Source organism: Pagrus pagrus (assembly GCF_965226575.1).
Source record: "Pagrus pagrus genome assembly, chromosome: 2".
NCBI classification, from domain to species: domain Eukaryota; kingdom Metazoa; phylum Chordata; class Actinopteri; order Spariformes; family Sparidae; genus Pagrus; species Pagrus pagrus.
This window is the reverse complement of record NC_140186.1, coordinates 21,517,257-21,540,902: the sequence shown is the minus strand read 5'-3', so window position 1 is coordinate 21,540,902 and position 23,646 is coordinate 21,517,257. Positions and strand designations below refer to the sequence as shown.

The window sequence follows — 23,646 nt, the reverse complement described above, 5'->3', positions numbered from 1 at the left end:
TGTTTATGTGCTGCAGGTGGAATATAAAGATCCAGTGATGAAATGTTGCATGCCATTAATAATATGTGGAATTCACACCATGCAACATTAAATACTGACAATAATTGTAATTTTAATAATATATCAAACTAACATAAAATTATTGCACAAGACAAAATGCTTCTCTGTAATATGTTTACTCACTTGCTGCATGAAATGTATATATTCAGTACTTAACCTTAAGCCACTTAACCTGGATACAACTTCCTTGGCACACTGAGGATTGCAGTATATTTCTATGTCAAACATCGAAGAATAATGTGTTCTTATAAGGGGGTAAATTATAAAAATATGCATCTATAATTTGGGTGTTATATCTCTAAAGGGGAGGTATTTTACTATATTCAAAAAAATCTCATTTAGCAGTATTTCCTTCAGCAAATCTTACATTCACAATTGCTCCATATCAAAATACTCTTTCATATCACCTGATTTATTCACATTGTGCATTAAAACCGTGACCACGCAGACTCCATCTTCTCCCCTTTGGCCTCTTTTTGTTTAAACAAATGTTTTATAATTCTAGTCTGATAAACATAATCAGTGTACTGCTCATTTTCTCCCTAAATTTTGGTTAAATACACTTTTTGTCTTTAAATGCTTGACTAACTAGGAAGACCACTCTATACAGGAATCTGAGGTTCTCTGAGAATACAAAAGGTTTATTTACATCTGTATTGTGTCAAGCACTGATGTAAAGCAGGCCTGTGTTGTTATCAATAATGGGTTATGAGAGCAAACAAAGCATGTTTATGTTTTGTCTGTTGCCTTTACTTTACAAGAATATACAATAATACACTCAAAGTTTATATAACCATTAATATATAGAAAGTATTTCATATGTCTGGACTAGCAGCCAATAATACAAATCTTTCCTTTGGTGTTAATACTTAAACTTTTTTGAAAGGGACAAATGAAAACAAACAAAGAACTAAGGCTACAAAGAACTAACCTAAAGGAGGACTATAAGTACTTCTGGCTGTTTGAAAATCAGTGTGATCTGCAAATTGTTTAAAGATCACTTGAAACAGAAATACTCCGAGGGTGAAGTGAGAGGTGAGGTTCATGTGGAAGGTCAAACACCACCTGTCACAAATAATAATAATAATAATAATAATAATAATAATAATAATACATTTTATTTATGGCGCCTTTCAGGGCACTCAAGGTCGCCTTACACAACATATAGAACAACACAACTCTCCCAGCCTGGTCAAACAGTTCGTTTATAAAATGGTTTGTCGTTGAAATGATCTATCTGAATGGCTTGAATTCACATTCATCATGTGTTTTATAAGCTCTACACTTGAACACGGAGTTCGAGCTGAGGTCTAGCATGTGGCTCCACTTGAATTTGTTGCGATGTGAAGAAGAGACAAAAGAGACAAGGGAGGACTTGTGCAGGTGTACAATTTGTAGATGAAAAGAGCTTTAACAATTTTATTCTAACCTCATTAATCTTTATAAATCTAAAGTCTGCACAAACGATCCGATGTTCTTATGATCAAATTGAGGAAATGTGTCATCCTCTCAGCTTTCCTCCACACTAAGGGTGATTTCACAAATTAAGTAGTCTCCTCTTTCTGGTTGAGAGCACATGCTTTAGTGTTTGGTTTGAAAACCTGCAAACTCTGCATCCGTTCTACATACTTTAAGTGCTAGACCCTATATTAAATGCTCAATGTCTGCTGATGTGCAGCATGTAATCCTGTCAGAGAGCTATCAGGATTTTTGCAGTACTTGAGGCAAATAGCGGTCTTGCTCACTGCAGGTTGAAGCTACTCAAGTTACTCCTTTCAAATGAGTTACTCCTTCCACCCTTGGCGAGTTGAGCAGGTTGCTTGTCACCTATCACTAAAAACTAGATTATAAGCAAATAAAAGTATGACCTGTTCAAACTCTTTCCTCTCTCATCTTCTTACAGCTCACCCTGAAACAAGCTTAGAATAAAGTGAACTGGCTAACCTTCAACTGAAGTGTTGCTACCTACATAACCAAAAGGTGTAAAGAAATTAAAAAATGGCAGTAGGCAGGATAGAGAGAATCAGGTCACAGTCAGGACACTTGAAGAAGGGAGAGGTTCAAGCTGGATAATATCAAATTATTGGACAATTTATGCCAAAATCCAGTCAGATCAAAATGACCGCTATGGTACTAACACAACCACTCATCCTCTGCCTCAGCAAGGTGAGGATGACATTTGTTCGTACTCTGGACACTTGAGGAGAGCAGGGTAGTTGGAGGAGTTCATCTGGAGGGAGGCCTCAGAGGAGATGGAGGAGGGACTGCGACCACGTCCTGCCCAGGCGTCTGGGTGGAGGAACTGGCCGGAGTAATCTGAGCAGTTGCTGAGGCGAGGCCGGTAGAAGCCCTGATGGGGCCGGTACATTTCCTCTGCTGTGTAGCGCTTCATGAACAGGTACACCGACATGACACCTGCCGTCTGGGGAGGAGCAGAGGCAAAGAGACACAGAGTTTACTCTTTTTTGCTGATATCCTTAAACTTTACTTCTGTTTCCTTTATAATTCAATTTACCTGCTTTTAATTATCTACTAATTCTGCAGCTTTTTAAAGGTGATGTTAAAGAAAACAGTGTTTTAAATAGGACAAAATTGCCAAATCAAAACTAGCCATATGATTTTAATTGAATTTTTGGATCCACTGATTGTAATATTATATACCGTTTATGTGTATCTATTGTCTACCTATGATGTATATATATTTCTGTGTAATCTCATCTCACGTAATTTTGTTTTTCTAAAAAGGCAGAGGCCTTGAGTAGAGAGTTGCAACAACGGAAGTTCAAAATGCCGAACGTCACGTGATTCGTGTATGAAATCATAAACTGCCAACTAAATGTTTGTTATTTGTTGTAATTTGTGCTCTAGTTGGTCGTCGTCAACAGGCCTGTATATCTACACCCTTGACTTCTGCATGAGGCCAGTATGGTTAATTTGGAAACAACGGGATTGAATAAAGAACTTAAAAAATCTTGTAAGACATATGTAACCAACTTGTGCAAAACATCATGCTGTGGATTGATTTGACCACAAGCTGCCACTGCTTCAAACTAAACACATAACCAAAAATTAACCTGACTTATTTCATGAATCTTACAAAATATATAACTGTAGATTTCTGTCAATGGATATGCCCTTATCTTATGTGATGCATGTGTGTCTGTGCTTCATCCATGTGGATTTTTGTTTTTCTTTTCTTTTTTTCTTTCTGCTTTTTAAATGAGATCATTGCCAACATAAATTTACACAAGTCAGAATTTCCCAGCAAAAGCCTTTTCTGTTAGTGTGGCATCCAATTATTGTATAATACTAACAGCATCAAAAGCACCTTGCAGACCTTCACTGCTTGGTTGAAAGGCACAGTCAATTATCCACAGAAGAAACAGAATAAACATATGAATCATACAGTAGATTGTTAGCCCTGAATTATTGTGTGTTATGAAGACTGTTTCTCACAACACAATTAAGTTATCTGAAAGAAGGGATTTGAAGGGAAAGTAAAGATGCTAAAAGATTCAAATACCTTATGTATAAATGATTTATTTTCTGTTATCTTTGTAAACATGGATGGATTACATCCTTCAAACAGAAAGGGTGATTTTAAAATGAGAAAGAAAGTAAAGTAGGCAAGAAAAAAAGATTTAGAGGACCAGTTTTGACACATGCTTGTGAAACCCTTTTTAGGCAAGATACAAGGTTACATCATCCACGCATGTTGAGGTAAAGTTACCTCAGTGAGCAGGAAGGAGATGGCAGCAAAGGCAAACGACCAGCCATATTTGTAGCTGAAGTATGCCTCATTAGTTTTGGTTCTGTTCAACATTTCATCATTAATGTTGGAGATGTACAACACCAGACCAACCACCAGAGACAGACCTGAGGTAGGCAGAGAGAGAGAATTAAGACACTGATTGACAGAAACAGAAAATTCTATTGACTTTGACACAAATGTGCAAAAATATATTCATAGCATATGAATGCAATCACTCTTGATCACACATTTACAATGACAGTATCTTCACTGTCACTCTCCTCTTAAATCTTAGTGACATCGATTTGATCCAGACCAATTCTACTACATGACAACTATGGATAGTAGAAATCATTTTGCCCTAATTATTCCAGCACAAGTTCACATTTGTAAATGTTCGTTGATTTATAAAGGTTGGACATCTTGTGAGTTAAACTGAGTACCTGACAGGATGAAGAAGATTCCAGAGACGAAGGCCAGGATGGTGCGATGGGGTCGGATGTGGCCAATGTTACTGAGTACAAAACCAATGAACATGAAGAAGAGGCTGACCAGAGGGAAGGGTGTGGCAGAACGGATCATCTCTGGAAGAAGACAAGAAAAACTAATCAGTTTGTTTGGGACCAAACTTCCACATTTTCTTCAGTGACTCTCTGAAACTTCTAATGGAAGTTTTTCCCCCCAGAGCAGCAGCATGAGGTTTTCCATTGAGACTGGTCTTGCTCGTCAATTCATTGTTTCATGGGTTTCAGACATGGTGTCTTACTTATATTGAGATGGAGCTGGACCTCCCTACTGAGAGCAAATGGTACAGTATCTCCCAGAAGTAAAGCCAGTCAGTGGTTCTTCTTTCCAGTGCCCCATTGTGCTTCCCATTACACAAAACGTTACCCTTCCAGCTAAGTGGACCAGATGTCTAAGGCCATAACCTTAATGGAACTGGTAATTCAATTAGTGTGGTAAGGTTTGGATTGTGTTATAAACTTTCCCATTAACATCTAGAGTAGATACCAGACAGTTAAAGTCCTCAGTAAAGTTCTTGTTTGAATTAAAGTCTGAAAAAAAGGAACAAATTCAGGAAACTCTTCAGTTCCGAATGAAAAAGGTCCAATGACAGCTGCTGCCAAGTTATGACATAAATGCTGCTTTAGAGTGTCAACTCTAATGAGTCATGATAAGACAGAGGAACTGTACCATCACAGCCATGTGAACCTAATGTGATTGGATAGCTCCTGTATTAACTTTGCATGCTGTGCGCATTTTAATTACTATTTCTGCATCCATCCATTTGCACTCACAGAAAAAGTTGATTACAAAATAAGGGATAATTTCTCTCGACCTTGTCTCCTTCATCTAATGTGTTATGATGACCTTCAGAGAGGCTTGAGGCATTTGTAGATGATCAACTAGTTTTCCTCTGTCTTACCATCTTTTGGCTGCAGCTTGAAGACATGAGGGACATGAGAACTGGAGTGGCTGTCCTGACAGCCTCACTCTCTGTAGTCCTTGGCTGCTTGTCTGCACACTACCAGTACTTATGTGTATCCATGCATGATCACCCTGCAGGGGGTCTCTACAAAATGAAAATGGCACCTTTAAATTTTTCATGCACACCCAGCTCTTATCTTGACTGGACTGTCCTTGGGGATTGAGCCAGGAATAGCACAAACCACATAGATGACAGCTTAGTGCAGTGGTGTGGACTTGTCACACTTGTCATGTATGTGATGACTTCAGACTTGGCATAACAAATCAAAAGAGGCTTATCATGCATTGCAGTCCCTGTCAATGCCAACAGTACAGGAGCTCATGGAAAGACATGTGCTCCCTCAGTGACACATGGTGTTACCAGACACTTCTTTCACCTGTCAGAGATGAGGTTCAACGGGAGGGCGTAATGCATTAGAGATCCAGACCATCCCAGTTCCACCCAGTGGACGTGGGAGGAGTGCTAATACAGCAACAATGACAAGACCCCTCACCTGGCTTCCCAACTGTGAACATGGCAATTTTTTTGTATTTAAATGGGAACTTTGCAGATATTCAACCAGCTTTGTATCACTACAATTTTGGTGGTATGCAAATGTACAATGAAGATCTGCTAAAACATGTCATCTGGTGGATATAGGACTACTGCAGATTGTTGTTCTGCATTTTGTAAGCCAGAATCCACAGCCACAAAGTGTATAGTCAGGTCGAGAGATCTTGCAAAACATTTAGCACCGATTTCAAAAATATTTTTGTCTTTCTACTGCATAGACAGCTCATTTTTAGGCAAGGGCCATCATTCCAGCGCTGAAATAGTATAATAATATATATATTTGGTATTTCAGTACGAGTGTTCAAATTCAAACTAAGCACTAAGGGCATTAACACCTTCACCAAACTGAAACATAATTATTAGTTTATATAATACTGAACAGTTACTTACTCAGGACACTAACAGTGGACTCAGACGTCATCTGGACGGTGGTGGGCATCACATACTCTATGGTGAAACATCTGCCTTTCTCCTCCCCTGGAAAATAAGGACAGGGAAAGACATATATTCAATAAGATATCACATAAATCTTGAAAAAAAACAGGTTTCAGCACAACTGGTTAAACTGTTAATTACCCCATTGTGACATAGAAAAGTCAAACACAGAGACATGTACAGTATGCTAGCAGACTGTGTCCTCCAGCCTGCATGATGATAATATCTTTCCTGGCACAATGTTATGTCTTTACATCACAAACATCAAGTTTTCTTTATCATGTGTTTGAATGAATGAACTTTGTGTGGTGGCTGTCATATGAATTTCATCTGATAAACAATTCAATGTCAATTAAAAACAATCTAACAGAAAGTCGCATATCAGCATGGTATCAACAGCTTGTTTCATTTTTTCATTTCATTTTTCATTTTCATTTACACACACAATTTCTGCTGTCAGTATTTGTAAGAGGAAAACCCAGCATTCAATTTTTGCACCTTCCCCTTTTATCACTTTGACACGTACAGTACAAAGTCTGGCACCAAAACACACTGACACACAAATACACACTCTTGCAACTGACGTGCTTATCAACACTTCATTAACCCCACACGCAGTTTAAGGTGTTGGTTTAGGTGTTGTGCAGTTCAGCATATGTATTTAACTTTCATCATGAATATTCTGCGTTGATAACAATGCTGAGGGTTTAGTTCAGGTCAGCTCAATATACAGTATTAAGTATCAAACACTAAATGTTGCACTTATTACATTCATCATTATAATGCATAATGGTACAGACTTGATGGAGTATATAAAGAGTAAAATATGTAACAATTGCCAATTAGATAGAAAGACAGAGATTAGAAGATAGTTTGTGAACATGCTTCTTATCATGTTAAGGAACTATAAAGGTCAGTTTGGTATATTAAAGCCCACCTCTAGTCATGTTTTTGTCTTCTTGTTCATTCAGTTGGATGCTCGAGCTTCACTGTGTAGAATGATGTGTGTGCAGACTTTGACACTAGAATAATGCTTTAACATTCATTCCTCATTTTCTCTGCACTAATTAAAAATGAGATTTCAAGAGGCAGGGACCATCAGAGATTGTGTAATGGAGATGTAATGGGTATGGAAAGCAATCACAAGAAGGTCAATTATCTCTCCCTCATTCTCGCTTTTGATTTTGATTTTGCTTTTGGCGTGAAGTCAGCATTTAATGCCACTTAATAACAGATATTCTCACAGGGAAGGGAAGGTCTCTGGGGTTCCCCTCCCCTGGACTATCAAAGCATTATTTAAATGTGTGGATGGCTTCCTTAATACAAGACTGTAAAGCTAGACACCAGTAATACTGATATCCCTTGCAATGAAAAACATTTATCTGGGAAAAGGTCAAAATAAATAACAGATTATGCAAATGTGACTTTAATGATGCTGGCTAACAGCTACCGCTAATATAGACTTATAGTGCAATTGTATGAAGGGGAAATCAAGCTTTTGAAAATTACAAACAAAACAATACTGTAATTTCCAAGAATGGTAGGCAATGCCTAAAATAAAAATGATTACAACTAGTCCTGCTACAAGCCACATAAGCAGCCCAGTGCCCTACATTGAAGATGATTTACAACACTCACAATAACAAATTGTAAGCACTGGTTGTATTGGTAGAGATCCCCTACACAAGTGCATGCTGGAACAAAACACCCATTGAACTGGAATCGACATCAATACCATCCAAAACACCACACAACCTTGTTCACGTTCTGTGGCGTAACAACATACTGTGACTGTGTGCAGCAATTGTTTCTGGGTCAAACCTGAACAGTTAAGTGGGCAATAAGGCCACTCAATCGCCCCTAAAACACACACTGGACCATTAGTCAATTTACACTGTAGCAATGGCCTGTGACGTGACAAGAGAACATCTGTTACCTAATCACAACTGGATTGCCTACATATGTACTGTGACTGAATGATTAACCCTGAAACAGGACAGGGCAGGGCACAGAGGTTAATGGAGCAATTCAACAGTAAAAAACAGTAAATGGCCCAATAAAATGAACAATGCTCCATCCATTTTTTTATTTCCAACTTTCTCAAAGGGCCAAACAGAAATATCATTGTAATAAATGACAACATACATAGATTTTGTTTGAAGATCCACAGTACACATGAATAACACAGCATATCGATGCAGTTAACTGTTGCCACTAAGAGGGAGCAAAGGGTAAGAGCAAAAGTTGATACCTGGTTTACTCTGAGGCAACACTTGTCTGGAGAGTTGTTTGTCTAAGAAAAGAATAAAATCTAACCGTTAGTGTTGCTTTCCCAATCAAGATCTCCAAGCATGCCTTTGTGATGTCGGAGCTGGGGAGGAACAACGTTTTCATAGGCCAAAAGGTGTTTGAGCATGCACTGTGGAAAGACTTACAATCACTGTATCTAGTACTTTTTATTTCATGGTGATAGCTACGGTGGAAAAGAGATGCAGGTCAAAAGAAGGAGAAAGCAGTCACAAAAGCAGTCAAGGAACTGAGGGTGTTCTGCATCAATCCAAGGTGCCTCTGGTGCCACAGAATGGAAGTCAGCCACTGGGTAAGTCATGTGGAAAGACATCTAGTAAAACCAAATCTTTCAACCGGAATAAAAATACTTTCAAGGATGCACCCTAGAATAAAGTGTGGAAATCAAACATGACAGAAATCATACTGGTCCTATTGCTAGACAGAGGTTAAAATGTTCATGCTCAGATATCCAAACACCAAGCAAAGACTCGGTCATCTTTACTTTCTGCAGTCTCAAGGTTCATTAGGAGGAAAGAGAGAGGAAACAAATGCAGGTGGCTGTGCAAGTGCAACACACATTATACAGGAAACTAGACAATGAGGTCCAGATTCACCAAAGCTTTGTGTGGACAGAGCAGGCTTAAACAATGCTGACATTAAACATTAACAAAACATTAAACCTATTTGCTCCTGACAAGGTAATAATTTGTTAATCTAAACTATATATACACACGTTAATATCTTTCATTATATTAATTACAAAGATCATGGTGCTGCTGAACCCACAAATAGTTCATCAATCACCTAAATCATATTTCTACATACGTATACATAAAATCCTTTAAAGAAGGCATTACAATTTTGCATGCAATGTTTTTATGTAGAATGGCTGGCTTAACATGCAACAATGATGTTAACCAGACGTTTGTTTGTGCCAGGAGTTCTTGCATACCTTTCTTACTGATTACTGATACTTGATTTGAGGAGTGAGGGAAATGCTTCATCTATAAGTTTCAGACTTTGTACTAACTTACCAGCCAAGAAGCAAACCCTCCAGAGGCCCGAGTGGAGGGACATGCGTATCTCGGTGCTCTGGTTGAGGGGAAGGATGACACCCTCCTCCAGGTAGAGCCAGTAGTCGGTGCTTACGGCGATCCCCAACAGGCCCAGGGCGCAAACAGCGAACACGCTGCTCAGCAACGTCAGCGCCTTCCTGCCACATAGGCTCATACCACAGCCTCAACAGCAGGGGGGCGCCGCCGGCAGAATGGAGAGCTGGGAGTGGAAAAGAAAGATTAAAAAATGTTTAACAAAGTCAAAGGGGAGCAAGCTATAATAAAAACCATCCTGAGACAGGATCAAACTGTCCCTGAGGGAACAAATGAGAAAAAAAATTTAACAACAACATTTTCAAAAAAGTTGCCAGATCTTTTTCTTTTTGAGGACACCAGATGTACATGCTGTCTCCTGAAGATATGTACAAGAGAAGATATGTATGTACTCTAGTGAGCAGTGTTGGTGAAGTTACTTTGAAAGCATAGCTTTACAAGCTACCAATTAGTTGAACTACAGCAAAGCTATCCCCAGAGAGAAATCTAGTTTGGTATATAAAGCTACTAACAAAATAGTCAAAAAAATATATTACCCCAATATTCATGGGAATACACAAAGAATGTCAGTGTTGGCATATAGCATGCAACAATTTCTCTGAGCAATTGGAAATAATAATGTCTTTGCTCTCCCTGTTCATGCAGTAAAAGAGAAAATAAATGTTTTGGTATCGCTGCAAACTTTATCCAATAAGAACAGAGGCCTCCATAAAGAAGCGGTCCTGTCTGCTGATGAGCAGACGGCAAGAGCCTCCTGTTTGCTGCTATATCTGCTGATTTCAGCTGTGCATTGATGTGGCGACACTGAATGTAGTTGAACTACCAGCAGATTTCTGCTAAATGTAGTTGAACTTCTAGTTTGATTACATCTAGTTCTAGTGCTGCGGCTACCAATTATTTTTCATTGTCGATTAATTAATCACTTATTTCTTTTTTCGATTGATCGATTAGTTGTTTGGTCTATAAAATGGCGAACGTAACGATCAGTGTTTCCAGTGTTGTTATGCCCTTAAGTGTCTTGATTTGTCCACAACCTAGGGAGATTTAGTTTACTGTCATAGAGGAGTAAAGAAACCACAAAATATTTACATCATTTACATCATTACATTTACATAAATCAGCTTGATTTAAAGATCTTCTTGATACCAGCAGAGTAACTTAAACTGCTGTCTTGCCTATTAACAGTAGTTGCTCTCACAGGTAAAAGTAACTATTTAAACCAGTTAATCATTTCAAACCAGATGTTCCTTTTGTTCCAGTTATTCTTGTTGTTTTAATATTGATATAATTAATACATGATTATGTAATTAATGGCTTTGGGGAGGAAGATGGTGTGTCGATGGGTTTATTGTTTCATCTTCGTTCAAGTTTATAGGAGATCTTCCACAGCTGCGGCTGTATAAATAACAGGAGATGAATCCAGTCAGACATGAGCTGGGAATGAATGGAAAGTAATACATGGGAATATGATATAATAGATAGCTTTAACAGAAGACTCTCTTCCTCTTAGTTGAGAAAGAAATTTCCCTCTCCTCCAAATCTCTCATTAGAATTTGAATAACCACATTGTGCAGGGCCAGTGGCTTAGTGGGGCATGTCTGGAAAAAACATTATGTAAAGTTTTTCATTTGACTGCCCTCATGTTGCCTCCAGCCCCCCTCAAAAAGCTGCAGTAAGACTCATACCACTGATAATGTTTAAAAGAGAATTATAAGACCTTCCTTTATTTTCTGCTATAATCACACATAAGTCCTAATATCTGATATAAATCCACATCTGTTCTGCTGCATCTCATGATGCAGAATCAGCCTTGCAGATGGTGTGCTGTATGTGACAGCATATGAATGTGTGCGTTCGTCACACAAAACGAATGATCTGTTCGTATGGTAGCTGATGCCCACATTTGCCGGAAGCTGGAGCACTGGGGGTTGCTTGGCATGGGCTACGTGTTGAAAGGAATTGATTTTACATAATGAGTTCTCAGTTGGTTGCCACATTGAGCACCCACTGGGGGGCTGGAAAGATTGAGTGAATGTGTGAAAGGATTTTGAACTTTTCATAAGATTCGTGGCATTTATTTCTCTCCATGGATCAACTTCTTGTATCATGATGTAAAGCTTCAGTAGGGAGATCTCCACACATCTGCCAACTGGCAGTGCAGAACCAGCATCTTAACAGTGGGGCGGCAACTTAAGATTACTTTCATCGTCGATTGATCTTTCAGTTCTTTTTAAAATTAATTTAGTCCATAAAATGTAAAAATAAAATAAAATGCTTATCACTTTGTCCCAGAGCCTAAAGCAACATCTTCAGAATGGCTTCTATTGTCCTACCAACAGTCCAATAACACAAGACTCTTAATGACAAAGAAAAGCAGCAAATCCTTACATTTAAGAAGGTGAAACCAGCAAATGTTTGACATTTGTGCAATTAAAAGTGTGCAATTAATTTTCTTTACATCAATTGAATCGTTGCAGCTCTGTGTCACGATCTAACGTTTTTCGTGTTCTCTGCATCCAGTGTTCACCTGCACCAGTGTTTCCAGCTCCAGCTCTCCACACCTCTGCAGCCAACAGCCTTACCCTGTGCTCACTGGAGTCTCAACTCGCCATGCTACCACCAGTGCCACCGTGAGCTACTACACCTCCACCTTCACACTCCCAGACAGGGACTCCACCTGGGACTCTCTACACCTTTACCTGCAAAACCCTTGTGAAGTCAATAAATTACCGTATACCCTACTTCCTGCCTCATTGTCCGCTTTTCGGTCTACACTCCACCAACCGAGCGTAGCAATTTGCCCAACTTCCTCGATACAAAGGGTAATAAATCCTAGATGACTATTGTTGTAAGTCCAACACACACCATTAATAACAATTGTATACTCTACTTCTTCCTATGTCCCTGTTAAGGTAAAATCCATGTTTCAGAAGTTTTAAATTTAGTCTTTTTTTTTCTTTAACATTTGACATGAGACCAAGGCTTATTTGACATCTTACAGTTTCTAAATTACCTTTCTAAGATGTGAGTATAACATAGTCACACAGAAAATATGACTTTAAAAAAAGTATTAAGAAAAAGAACATAAAATCCAATCGTGACTATTTTTTAGTTTTAAATAAATGTGTTTTTCTTCTTGCCTTTTTAACTTTGAACCACATGTCAGCATGTTGCGCCAGAAAGAGTGACGGTGATTGGAAGCAGTTGGGATGCATGGATAAGCAATCAGAGATCCCTAAAGCAAAAAGGGCTGGCACTAATAAGAAAGCAGAATCATTAACCCTCACCTGTTCTTGGCCATGATGCAATCAGTGGCCATTCATTGCCTCCAACACTGAGAAGATCCTCAGGAGATGCCAGCAGTGGCAGTATCTCCCGAGGAAGCTCAACACTTTTGGGGTAAATAAGAACATTCTTCGGACATTTTATGTTCCACTCTGTGCGAGCACGAACACTGAGGACAGCACACAGGATCCTTCAGGTCCCCTCCCACGCTCTGTTCCAGCATTTGAGTGGTTCCCCTCGGGACACCGGCTCCGCTGCCTGGGCTGCAGTACACAGAGGAGGAGAGCAACCTTTGTTCCCAAGGCTGTTCAGCTCCTAAACATCCTTCCACCTCTGCCCCACCGCCCGGATAATAAGTTACCTGTTGACTGTCACTGCATTTCCCATTTCCCCTCCCTCTCTTATTGCATTTTTCACATTTGCACTAACTTGCTGCTGCCTCTTCATGCACAACCCAACCTACCTCAATGTTATTTTGCACCTCATGTAAATACTGTAAATATCTTATTTAGTTTAGTCTATTTTATTCTGACTTGTTTTGTGTCTGTGTAACTAACGTGCTTACTTGTGTACTTAACGCGCTGACTTGTTTGTGTCTATGAACAACTACTCCACATCCCTTTAATTGCCCCCCAGGGACAAATTAAGTATTTTGAATTAATTTACAATGACTGTGTAAGAGCTCTATTTTCAGTCATTTAGCATCAAGTTACAACGAGCAGACAAGTGTCATGCTACCCACTCACAGACCTTTTTGTGTTACTACGCTTGACCTGAGGGCTGTGTGTCCACAAAGAGGAGAGGGTATCATCACGTAAAAGGACAAAGGGTGGTGGTACTCTTCAAGAATTTAAGAAATAGACAAGGATGCTGTAATGATAGTGACAATGCTTAAATCAGCCACAAGGATCATCTTATAAACAACCACAAATCCATCTTCGATCAGAAATATGTTGTGACATACGGTACAGTACTTTTGCTTGGAAGTAGGTGCAGTCTGTGCTCAGTTACAGTCACCTAGGTAGCTTAGTTTTGCTTAATTAAATGTTAACTAAGACCACAAGTCCATATTTGGACATTATTTTTTGTAGCTTTTTCAGTAATATAAGCAAACTGCTTGAAAAAGAGCTGGAGGCACTTATTCCAGCAGACATAATCAAGGTCAGCAGCTTGTGCCAGCAACAGGGCTTTAACAAACCACTCACCACCTGCATTAGGCTGTGTAAAGAGTAACATCTGTTACACTTTGTTAGACGAGGAGAAGAGGGCCCAAATGCAGACAACACACAGCAGGCAGGAAATAGGGGGAACCAAAAGTGGGCTTTATTTAAATAAAGCTGAAAGTACAAAACACAAGAAATCTAGACAAACCAAAAATGAGTCACTAGGGCCAAAAACAAAGTAACAACTAAAAAGCTTAAACAAAGTGCAACAGAAAAGCAAAGTTCAAATCAAGTGAAAAATCAAGGAACCAAAATCCAAACATACCAAATTGGGAGACACAGGGAAGAAATGCTGGGAGGCAACACAGGACATGGAGGAATGACAGAGTAATAGGGAACATCCCGGATTTCACGGAACGAACTGACAAAAACATGAGGGAGAACAAAGACCATATACACAGACACAGTAACGAGGGGATCAGGGACAGGTGGAGTGAGGAGGGAAGAGGAACAGGTGAGGAAACGAGCGGAAAAACACTGGGAGGGAAAAAAACACACAGGAGGAACTGAAAAGGAAGAAGAGACACATGAGGGCATAATATCAAAATGAAACAGGAAAAACAAGAAGACACTGAATAATGACAGAGGGCATAATATCAAATTAAAAGAACACAAGAACAAGACACTGAATCATGACAACATCAACACAATGGAGACCCCTGCATGGGCCAACTAAAAATGTGTGGGTGCTCTTGCTAGAACACCTCGTAACATGGTAGCATGTACACAGTAGCACTGAGCTGATTAGTCCAACGATAATGGGGAATGCCAATAATTAGGCATATGAGTAAACAACACCAACTAAATTGTAGATTAAAAAGATGAGAAAACAAACATTGAAATGGACAACCACCAAACTGCCTCATAAGTCCACACACACACACACACACACACACACACACAGTGTCATCACGTTCAGTCCTACATGAATACTAAACATTCTACTCATTGTTCTGGTCTCTAAAGGATTATAAATGGTGACTGATCTCAGTTGAGAAAAAAGGTTTTATTTTTATTGAGAAATGTTTCTCATTAGATGTTCAAAGCCACTGCAACCAACAAAAAAGCCTTGTAGTCCCTCTTTGTCTGCAAAGGGACACACAAAACCTTCTGCATAAACATCAGCATTTCCTTTCAAAACCTGTTTGAACCTGTATCTAGACTGGAGTCCACTCCTGCCTAATCATGGTGATTAATTAAGCAGAAGCTTTGCAATCGTTACAGTCACCCAAAAATGTATTTCATTTTTCAAAAAGATTTAACTAAAAATGACGGGTAATGTTTACATGTTCAATCATTTATGTGATACTGATCAGAGCCACTAGGGGTCCAGAGGCTATGCTGGCATCAAGTGAGGCAGATGCACAACACTGCAAGAGTAAAGGGCACGTCATCGCCAGAAGTAGGGCAGTCCTCTTCCGTCTACTTTGTTAACATGCACCTAACCTCCTGTCAGCCTTAATTTAAACAGCTCACCGCCAAAAATACCACACTTTCCGAGAACAATTGGAAATTCAATGGAAAGACAAAGAGTAACACAGATGTCTCCATTCTTTTCAACAGTTGTAGAGTACTATGAAACCCAGACCTCCACAACAAACCACATATGGATAAGAAAACACCTGACCTGTGATATAACATTATTTTTTAGGTTATATATTTTTTCTGAAAAAAAGTGACAAACTTAAATACATCTGTTATAGATTATCATTGACTTCAGAGAGCTTGTAGTAAGTTAGGCAGATGTGATCAACATGATTCATTCTGAATTTAGTGAGCCTCTTTCTTTGTCACTGATGTGTAAAATGCAAAGGTAAACAATATATCACAAGCTCATGGAGCAAGTGTTCAACAGAGAAATGCCTGCAGTTAACAAAACCTAATATGGAAGAGAACTTAATATTTATTTGGGTAAGCATGATGATTTTTCACCTCACCTTTGTCTGAAAATGAATAGGATTAATAGGATCTATTTTTAAAACAAAAGATAACAAATATTGTTTTTAATAAATATGATCCACTAAAGTAGAGCTCTAAAAATGTTTTTCAGCTGAATGAGCTCACGATCACCCATGACTGTTAAAAAACCCCGAATGTCACTGCAAAACAAGTGACAGTCTAATCTGAATTTGAGCATTTGTTCAGCTCTGTCGAGGGTTTGTCCGCGTCACAGCATGGATGTCTTTTTGGCATGCTTACTGACCCAGCTACTGTGGCCGGGAGAGAGTGTGGCTGTGAGTGCAGTCCCTCTGTTGCCTCTGATGTGGACAGGCGACTAACACTGTGGGAGTTAGTTGTTGTCGGTTGATGCTGGCTGGAGAAGCCTGAGGACAATAGCAGTCCAGTGCACAAGGGAGGTATGTCATCAAGCCACAGACACAGCTGGGATCTGCTTGCACAATTTAAGCAAGACATGCATGACACTGCACATGCATGCCTAACAACACATAACATACATATTCATACACACACTACACATACACTCACTGGGCCACAAACTGTCCACAGCCACTCTCTGTTGTCCTCACTTAATACATCATGAGTATTACAGAGGAAGTGTGTCACTGATGTTACATAAATTATACGTTAGTCTGTATTTTGAATGTCCAAAATGTCCTCCAGTGTCCTCCAAGCGAAGTTAGAATAAAACGACTGATGCAGACGGATGATTTTTCCAAAGAAACAGTGAACATCAAAATGCCTCTCCAAATTGAAATGTGGCTTTTTAAAGCTATTTCATACAACAATCATGGTTACAAATGTATCACCTGTTTTAATTGTTTGTTTTTTGCTATACATCATACAGTTACTTCTTTACTTCTCCACATTTTCACGTGGTTAACATTGTGAAGGTGCAGTCTGATTAGATTTAGGCACCATAACTACTCTATTAGGTTTAGGTAAAGATCATGGGTGGAGTTAAAATAAGTGTGTTAGTTACACAACTTAACTAGTTATGAAACAGTCTTAATTTGCTACCGATGCCTCTATATGACCTACATAAGCAAACAAGACCATCAGTGTGAATATTGGCTATTTTCTGTTTTAGTTATTACAGTTATTCTTAATGCCTGTCATCAGGTCGGATTCCAATCTACCAAGCAAGATTATTTCTGTGTCACATTCCCACCTCTACATTAAAACCACTGGATTTGGGTTAAAAAAAAATCAGTCAACTGGTGGTTAAATGTTGCCAGACATTTGCTTATCAACAGTTGAACCAGCTGACCCAATGTAGGAGGTGTTCTCTTCCATCACCCTCAAGACTCTGGAGCAGCCTGCATCAAAACGCAGTACATCTCTCGTTGTGTAATGTCAGATCATCTTAATTGGATGGGGCAGCTCTGGATATAGCCCAAGACTTTCATGCTGTTCCAAAGGCACTTCCCTTATGTCTTTTAGCAAATGGTTTTGGCTTTGAGCTGTTATCCCCTGTGTATTCATTTGCACAGTATCATGATCAGAAAGCGTACGCAGAGCTTGTCAGTCAGCTTGCTCATCGTGTTGAATATCTTCTGATGATCACGGATAAGTAATAGTAAAGATAAACTATGAAAGGCTGAACAAAGACTACATATCTTCACTGCTACAGATGATGTTTGCTCCACCAAAACTTTACATCGGGGACAATTATCTTGATCTGCTTAATTCCATGTTGAAATATTTGTAACAAAGATAATAATAACTTGAATGACTTAAAGATGAAAGACTGGAGATCTGTTTAATCAAATAAAATCCAAAGGATTGGTTCAGTAGTGATCTCTAAAAGGGGTGATGGTCCATTGACAGTGGCACAAAAAAGGGACCCACAGAAAAATTCACTAACATCTATTTTTTTCTTTGTTTGTTGTGAAAACAAGTCTCCCATTTATGAGTGCTTGACTAGGCCCTGTCGCCAGGCAACACTATACAGAGGAGGCCTCCGAATTAGTCAAGCATGAAGGGACTGATGAGCGAGTCCCAAAACAGGGCTTTATATCCAGTAGTGCAAGAGAAATGACATAGAAGCACAAATGCATCCCAGAAGATTATGGGCCAAAACATATAGTGAACAGATATTTGTGTCCAGATTAAAGAAGTGGATTCATTAAAAATGAAGTGGACGCTATTCATGGTCATTAAAATGTGACTGAATTACAAGCTTGCATGTTCTCGTTACATACACGCAACTCCACGCTACTGTACAGCTACAGTACATCATTAGTCCACATCTGTGTGAAAATCCTGTAGGACTGCGCAAAGCCACAGTACTATATATTACCAACCTAAATGAGACTAAGATCACTGTCATGCTTTAAGGTGTTTAAAATCAGAGCACCAGAGAGCACGCTGTTTACTTTTTAAGGATATTCCCAGCAGGATGTTCCTTAGAGCGTGAGTGATCACTGAAACCATTGAGGTGCAGCCAAGAGAGTAGGTTGATGCTACGGGGAGTGCTTTTTTACTGTGTTTAACAAATTTGTGCTATCGTGCAACACACTAAGAAAAGCAAGTAAAGTGAATACAGGGTTAAGAAAAGAGAAGGGAACACTAACGCACTACTATTATTGCTAAAACTTGATGCTACGGGACATCTGACTTCCTGACTTAACTCTTTTTGTCTTTTTAATGAATATTCTCTTCATACCATCATGACATAAAAACAACAACAACAACAACAACAACAACAACAACAACAACAACAACAACAACAAACTAAACAGAAACAGCAGGAATGTACAGTTACTGACAAAACCTAATAATAATCTTACATTAACAATGCCATTAAATGATATTGCAAAAGCTTTTGTCATAGATGGCTAACCAACCAGCATACCAACAACTGAGCTATAGTTATTACTGTAACCCTGCTTCTTAGTTTGGTAGAATTCTCCAGTCTTTCTATGGGCAATAAGCGGGTTACAGTTTGTCTAAATAGACACCAACAACCAACAACTTCACTCTTTAGTGGGTGACAACACTACTACCTTGTGCACATTTTACCTTACCTCTATTTCACTCATACCTTTCCCTCCTAAAACAAGGGCAGGTAGGAATCATAATTTACTCTTCGGCAAAGGGACATGAAATGCAACCTTAATGTTACAAATCTCAATATACAAATGAAATAACAGTTGAAGTGCTCTGAGCGATAATGAAATAATGATTGTATTCAACAGCAACTCAATTCTGCAAGTCCAAAATGATGTTGTGAAATAATTCCTACTGAAATATATATGATCCACAACAGTGTACTGTTCCACTTCATGAGCAACACAATCAGTATCATAAACCTGAGTAATTAAAACCACCCAAAGAAAACTAAGGTAACAGTACCATAGGACAGTATGTGTGTATAAAAATACAAAAGTCTGTTACACGTTGAGGACATTGAGCATGTTCTGGTTTCTCAATATGGAATCTGTAGCAGACATTTTTAATTAATGATGACCTGCAGCTGTGTTTTCTTGTTGGCAGGAGTGACAAATTGTTTAACTGTAAAGTGTGGTGTTGCTGAGTTAACAAGACACAATGGTGGAGGAATAATGGAAGGAAGACTGCATAATTTTAATGATGGGACACATGAACAGGGCTGTGAAGTCTTTTTTTAAAATAGTCTGTGCATCCTTGAAGCTTTGAAATTTTGCCCATTATGACTGGCCTGTAAAGCTGCATGAAGATTTCCATACCAGAGATGACAAATACAAAAATTCCCTGACTGCAAACCAGGGGTTAAATATGTATTTCAAGACAGTACGATTCTGCGTGAAGCTGAAAGCAATGCCTGCAACATTTTAATGATCCAGCAGGAGTCTAGACAGCTGACTTTCATCGAAACCTAGGGCTGCACAATCAATCAAAATATTATCGACATCGCAATATGACCAACTGCAGTATCCAAATCGCAGAAGCTGCAATTTTTTGATGAAGGTAAAATGTCTGACAACACAGCACGATGGCCAACAAATCCTGTTTTCCAGATGGAAGAAAACATGTTTGTTTGTGTACAGACCCCAACAAATGTCGTATCATCAGGATTTTAATAGTTTTTAAGTAAAATAGTGATGCAAAAGATGATCATTCCCACTAATTGTGAATCATATGCCAATGCACTGTGTTTCCCTAATTAAACCTTTAAATCTTTTTGGGTCCCTAAAACCATCTGGGATAAATAGACTTCTACATAAAAGTAGAATGAATGATCTATTTTAAAAAAAAGAAAATATTACGAATGTAACTTAAGAAAGATTGAATTGAAACTGAACAAACCCCAAAATTGTACATAAGTGGTATTTCTCCATCTTTAAATCACAGTTTGAACGATTACAATAAGGTGAATAACCTTTTATATAAACGTCTGTTTCTCTGCAACAAGTAGTTTTTCATCCACAGAAGGTGTGAGCAGTCAAAGTGCAGCCTGTATTGGACAGTGGCTACAAACCATTTTTCCTCTGCAGTTGTAGAAAAAACAATCCCCTGCAGCCCACACCATCCCTGTCTAAATGTGTGTTATAACAGTATTTGTCTGGCTCACTGGCACACTGAGAAATGGATGTCAGCCAAGTAGGCATGTGGGCTGACTATTGCTGAAAACACATTCCAGGTTAACGAGGAGGTGTTGGTAATGGATATGAATCCCAGCATTTGTTTACTTTCAGGTAACTTTCTTCTAATCGGTGCTGCTGTAGTAAATGTAGAAGAAATGAAGTGAGACTTTCAGTTACTGATCAGAAAACAAACGCAGCCCAAAGAATGAACAAAATCTCATGAACGCATCAATTTTGACACATTAAATCGAGCTGACGACTGTGAATTAATGTTGTTTTGTCAATAATTTAATAATTTTCAGGACATTGAAGGTTAATGAACTGTAAATCAGTGTGTCAGTCAGCATGAGTGTATTTGTTGGCTCGATCCTCTGTAAAGTAACCACAGCCAGCCGTTTGTTACGCTGCCGTTTAATTGGCTTCGGCTCAGATCTCTGTCCGCGGTGCTGAAGCAGCCGCACACGGTCCACACACTGCGCTCAACTTGGTCCATTAAACGCGGCGTTAAACAAGAGTGTGACAGAAGTGAACTCATCCAGTTTGTTTGAGAATAAAAGTAGACTTAATCTTCAGTTCGTTTCATTTTAGAAAAAGCTTCTTCTCTCTTTCCATTTTCTTTCATCCCAAAAAACGAATAGCTGAGCCGCTCCTTGTTTCCTTCTCTGGAGTTGGACACCATTTTAAAGCGCTTAAATAACAGTCGGGTTTAGGTCTCCATGCCTCTAAACTTGGACACATGCAGCGTCTCTGTCATGAAGCGCTCGTCCGAAACAAAACAACAACAGAGGAAAATAAGAAAAAGCAAATCTTTGAACGTCAGCCGGCTAAATCTCACTGAACTGTAGCTCCTAATGTGAAGTTATTCAGGCAACGACGTGTCAGGGAGGAAGTTCACTCGACTCCTCACACAGAAGTGTGCGTAAAGTGAGTGAATGTGGGCTATTCTCATCTTTAATATTCACAACAATCAGTCTGAGTGGCTTAAGATAAAACACGACAGGTATGAAAAACAACACAAAGCGCTCCGTGGGGTCTGCGAAACGTTTCCCTCCGCAAAAATACCGAAAACAAACCTATCTACACAAAGAGAAAAACACAGACGGGACATTTAATTACCTTCACGACAAAGCCTCGTCGAGGAAAGCACTGTTCTTCCTCCTCCTCTGCTCTTTCTCCTCTTGTGTGTCGCTGCTCAGTCAGTCGCTCCGTGCTGTCTCCGGTTTGGCGCGCGGTGAGCTGCTGTGTGGCGCACGGGACCCGCGGCTGTGGCTCGCGCACCGCTACTATCCAAGGCAGCACTGAGCGAGCGGCACGTGGCGCCCAAACTCTGCGCTCCACCTCTCTCCAGGTGAGGACGGACAGGAGAGACGCTGCTGCGAGCGCGTGATGCGGTAAACAACGAGTTGGCGGTTCAGACCAAATGCAGCCGTGGAGGCGCCATGATTTAAGCACATCTTCAGTTTAGAAAGCCCTTTTTTTTCTCTCTCTTGCGAATCAAACACTGAATGGATTTGAGACGACTGTGCAAAATGCACGCCATGACAACTGCATGGATTTGTGTTCATGCCCAAACTAATTAATATGTATATTTTGTGTTCTTATGTATCACGCAACCTTTTTATTGCCAGTTTTTCTTAAAAAAAGAAAAGAAAAGAAATAAAAAGAGCTTCAGTGAGAAGACACAGCATGATAAGGGTTGACACTAGCTCAGTTGTTGCTTTTTTGCTTCTTCACGTTTGTATCCTGTGTATCAGGCTCCCCATTGAGACAAAAAAACTGTGGTTTTGTTTGGATTTCAGCATGTCATGTCTTCAAAAACTAAAAGGAATATACTGCCAAAGTAGCAGAGCCTTCAACAGAGTCATTTCTATGTAACATCTGGTTCATACTTCATGTGGAAACGGATGTGTTATAGTCTGTCAGTGACTGGACAAATTGAGGATGAAGCCTCTCCATTCAATAAACCACTCAGTTTGTGTTGAAGAGGATAGTTTTGTAAAAGCATCAAGTCACACGTTCAGCACGGGCAGTGCAGATTTATAGAGCGTCTGAGCTGCCGTCAGACTGAATTCAGCACAAACCCTCTCAGCATATGGGCATTCATTCATTCATTCATTCATTTAGGAGCATCTGGTGAATCCCATGTGTGTTTGACTAACCACCACATCTTGTTCCTGACTAATCACAGGCAGGAGTGAATGAAGAGGCCGTCATCAGCTTGGCTCAGACTTGCTCTTTCACATAACCGCTAACTGACCTCACAGGAGGGCAATCAGGACCTTCGTCATCCCATTTTGCGCCACTTATTCACTCAGAAGCTTATTTCTCACACATTTCATCATTGTATACTGTTGAAGCAAACCTATTCTCTCTTCTATTTTCTCCTCTGCTTTGACAATCAAACATCAAAGCCAGCAGCAAAATTCAAGCTCTTCCAAGCTGAACAGTTAAGGTGAACTTTCCTGGCATGCTTCAGGTTTTTTGGGAAATACTGAGCACTTGCTGGCTAGAACAAGGTGACGCAAGGATTTCTTAAAGGAGAGCTATTATACCTTGATGTTTTTCCCCTTTCCCTCAGTGTTTTATATAGATTCTTGTGCATGTAAAGGTCTTGAAGTTAAAAAGGTCAAAGTTCTCATCAGCAGAAGCTCCTCAATCCTGCCTTAATTCTGTGACTTTCTGATATCAGACTGCTGCACGTCACCATGTCATACATTTACATAATGTATAGCCTAACAGCTAGTTCAGCCCATAAGAATGACATAACTGATGTGTGTTTTTTGAGCACTAAAGCATGTAAACCGTTGATAGGAGTTACCCAAAATAAAATTATGAACCTCAAAATAAGCATAATGTCATCCATGTCCTTCAAAAGCTTTGGAAGATAATCAGCATAATTTGCACACAGAGAAAGTACGTCTCCCAG

At 39.4% G+C, this 23,646-nt stretch overlaps 1 protein-coding gene across 1 annotated transcript; it reads right to left on the bottom strand.

The window, feature by feature from the left end:
• Positions 1-1,954: 1,954 nt before the first annotated feature.
• Positions 1,955-22,183, bottom strand: LOC311272746 (voltage-dependent calcium channel gamma-5 subunit). Its single transcript, XM_084379380.1, has 6 exons — positions 21,837-22,183; positions 9,611-9,851; positions 6,243-6,329; positions 4,255-4,395; positions 3,791-3,936; positions 1,955-2,482 (listed from the first exon to the last, which is right to left on the bottom strand). The coding sequence occupies exons 2-6, from the start codon at positions 9,804-9,806 to the stop codon at positions 2,219-2,221; spliced, it is 834 nt and encodes a 277-aa protein (XP_084235506.1). The 5' UTR covers positions 9,807-9,851; positions 21,837-22,183; the 3' UTR covers positions 1,955-2,218.
• Positions 22,184-23,646: the final 1,463 nt, after the last annotated feature.

Excerpts from the sequence above, each read along its gene's own strand:
- LOC311272746 (XM_084379380.1), bottom strand. The coding sequence starts at position 9,806 with ATGAGCCTATGTGGCAGGAAGGCGCTGACGTTGCTGAGCAGCGTGTTC. Across the intron at positions 6,330-9,610 it reads GAGGGTTTGCTTCTTGGCTG|GGGAGGAGAAAGGCAGATGT; the intron begins GTAAGTTAGTAC and ends CTTATTTTCCAG. Across the intron at positions 4,396-6,242 it reads GTCCACTGTTAGTGTCCTGA|AGATGATCCGTTCTGCCACA; the intron begins GTAAGTAACTGT and ends GTCTTCTTCCAG.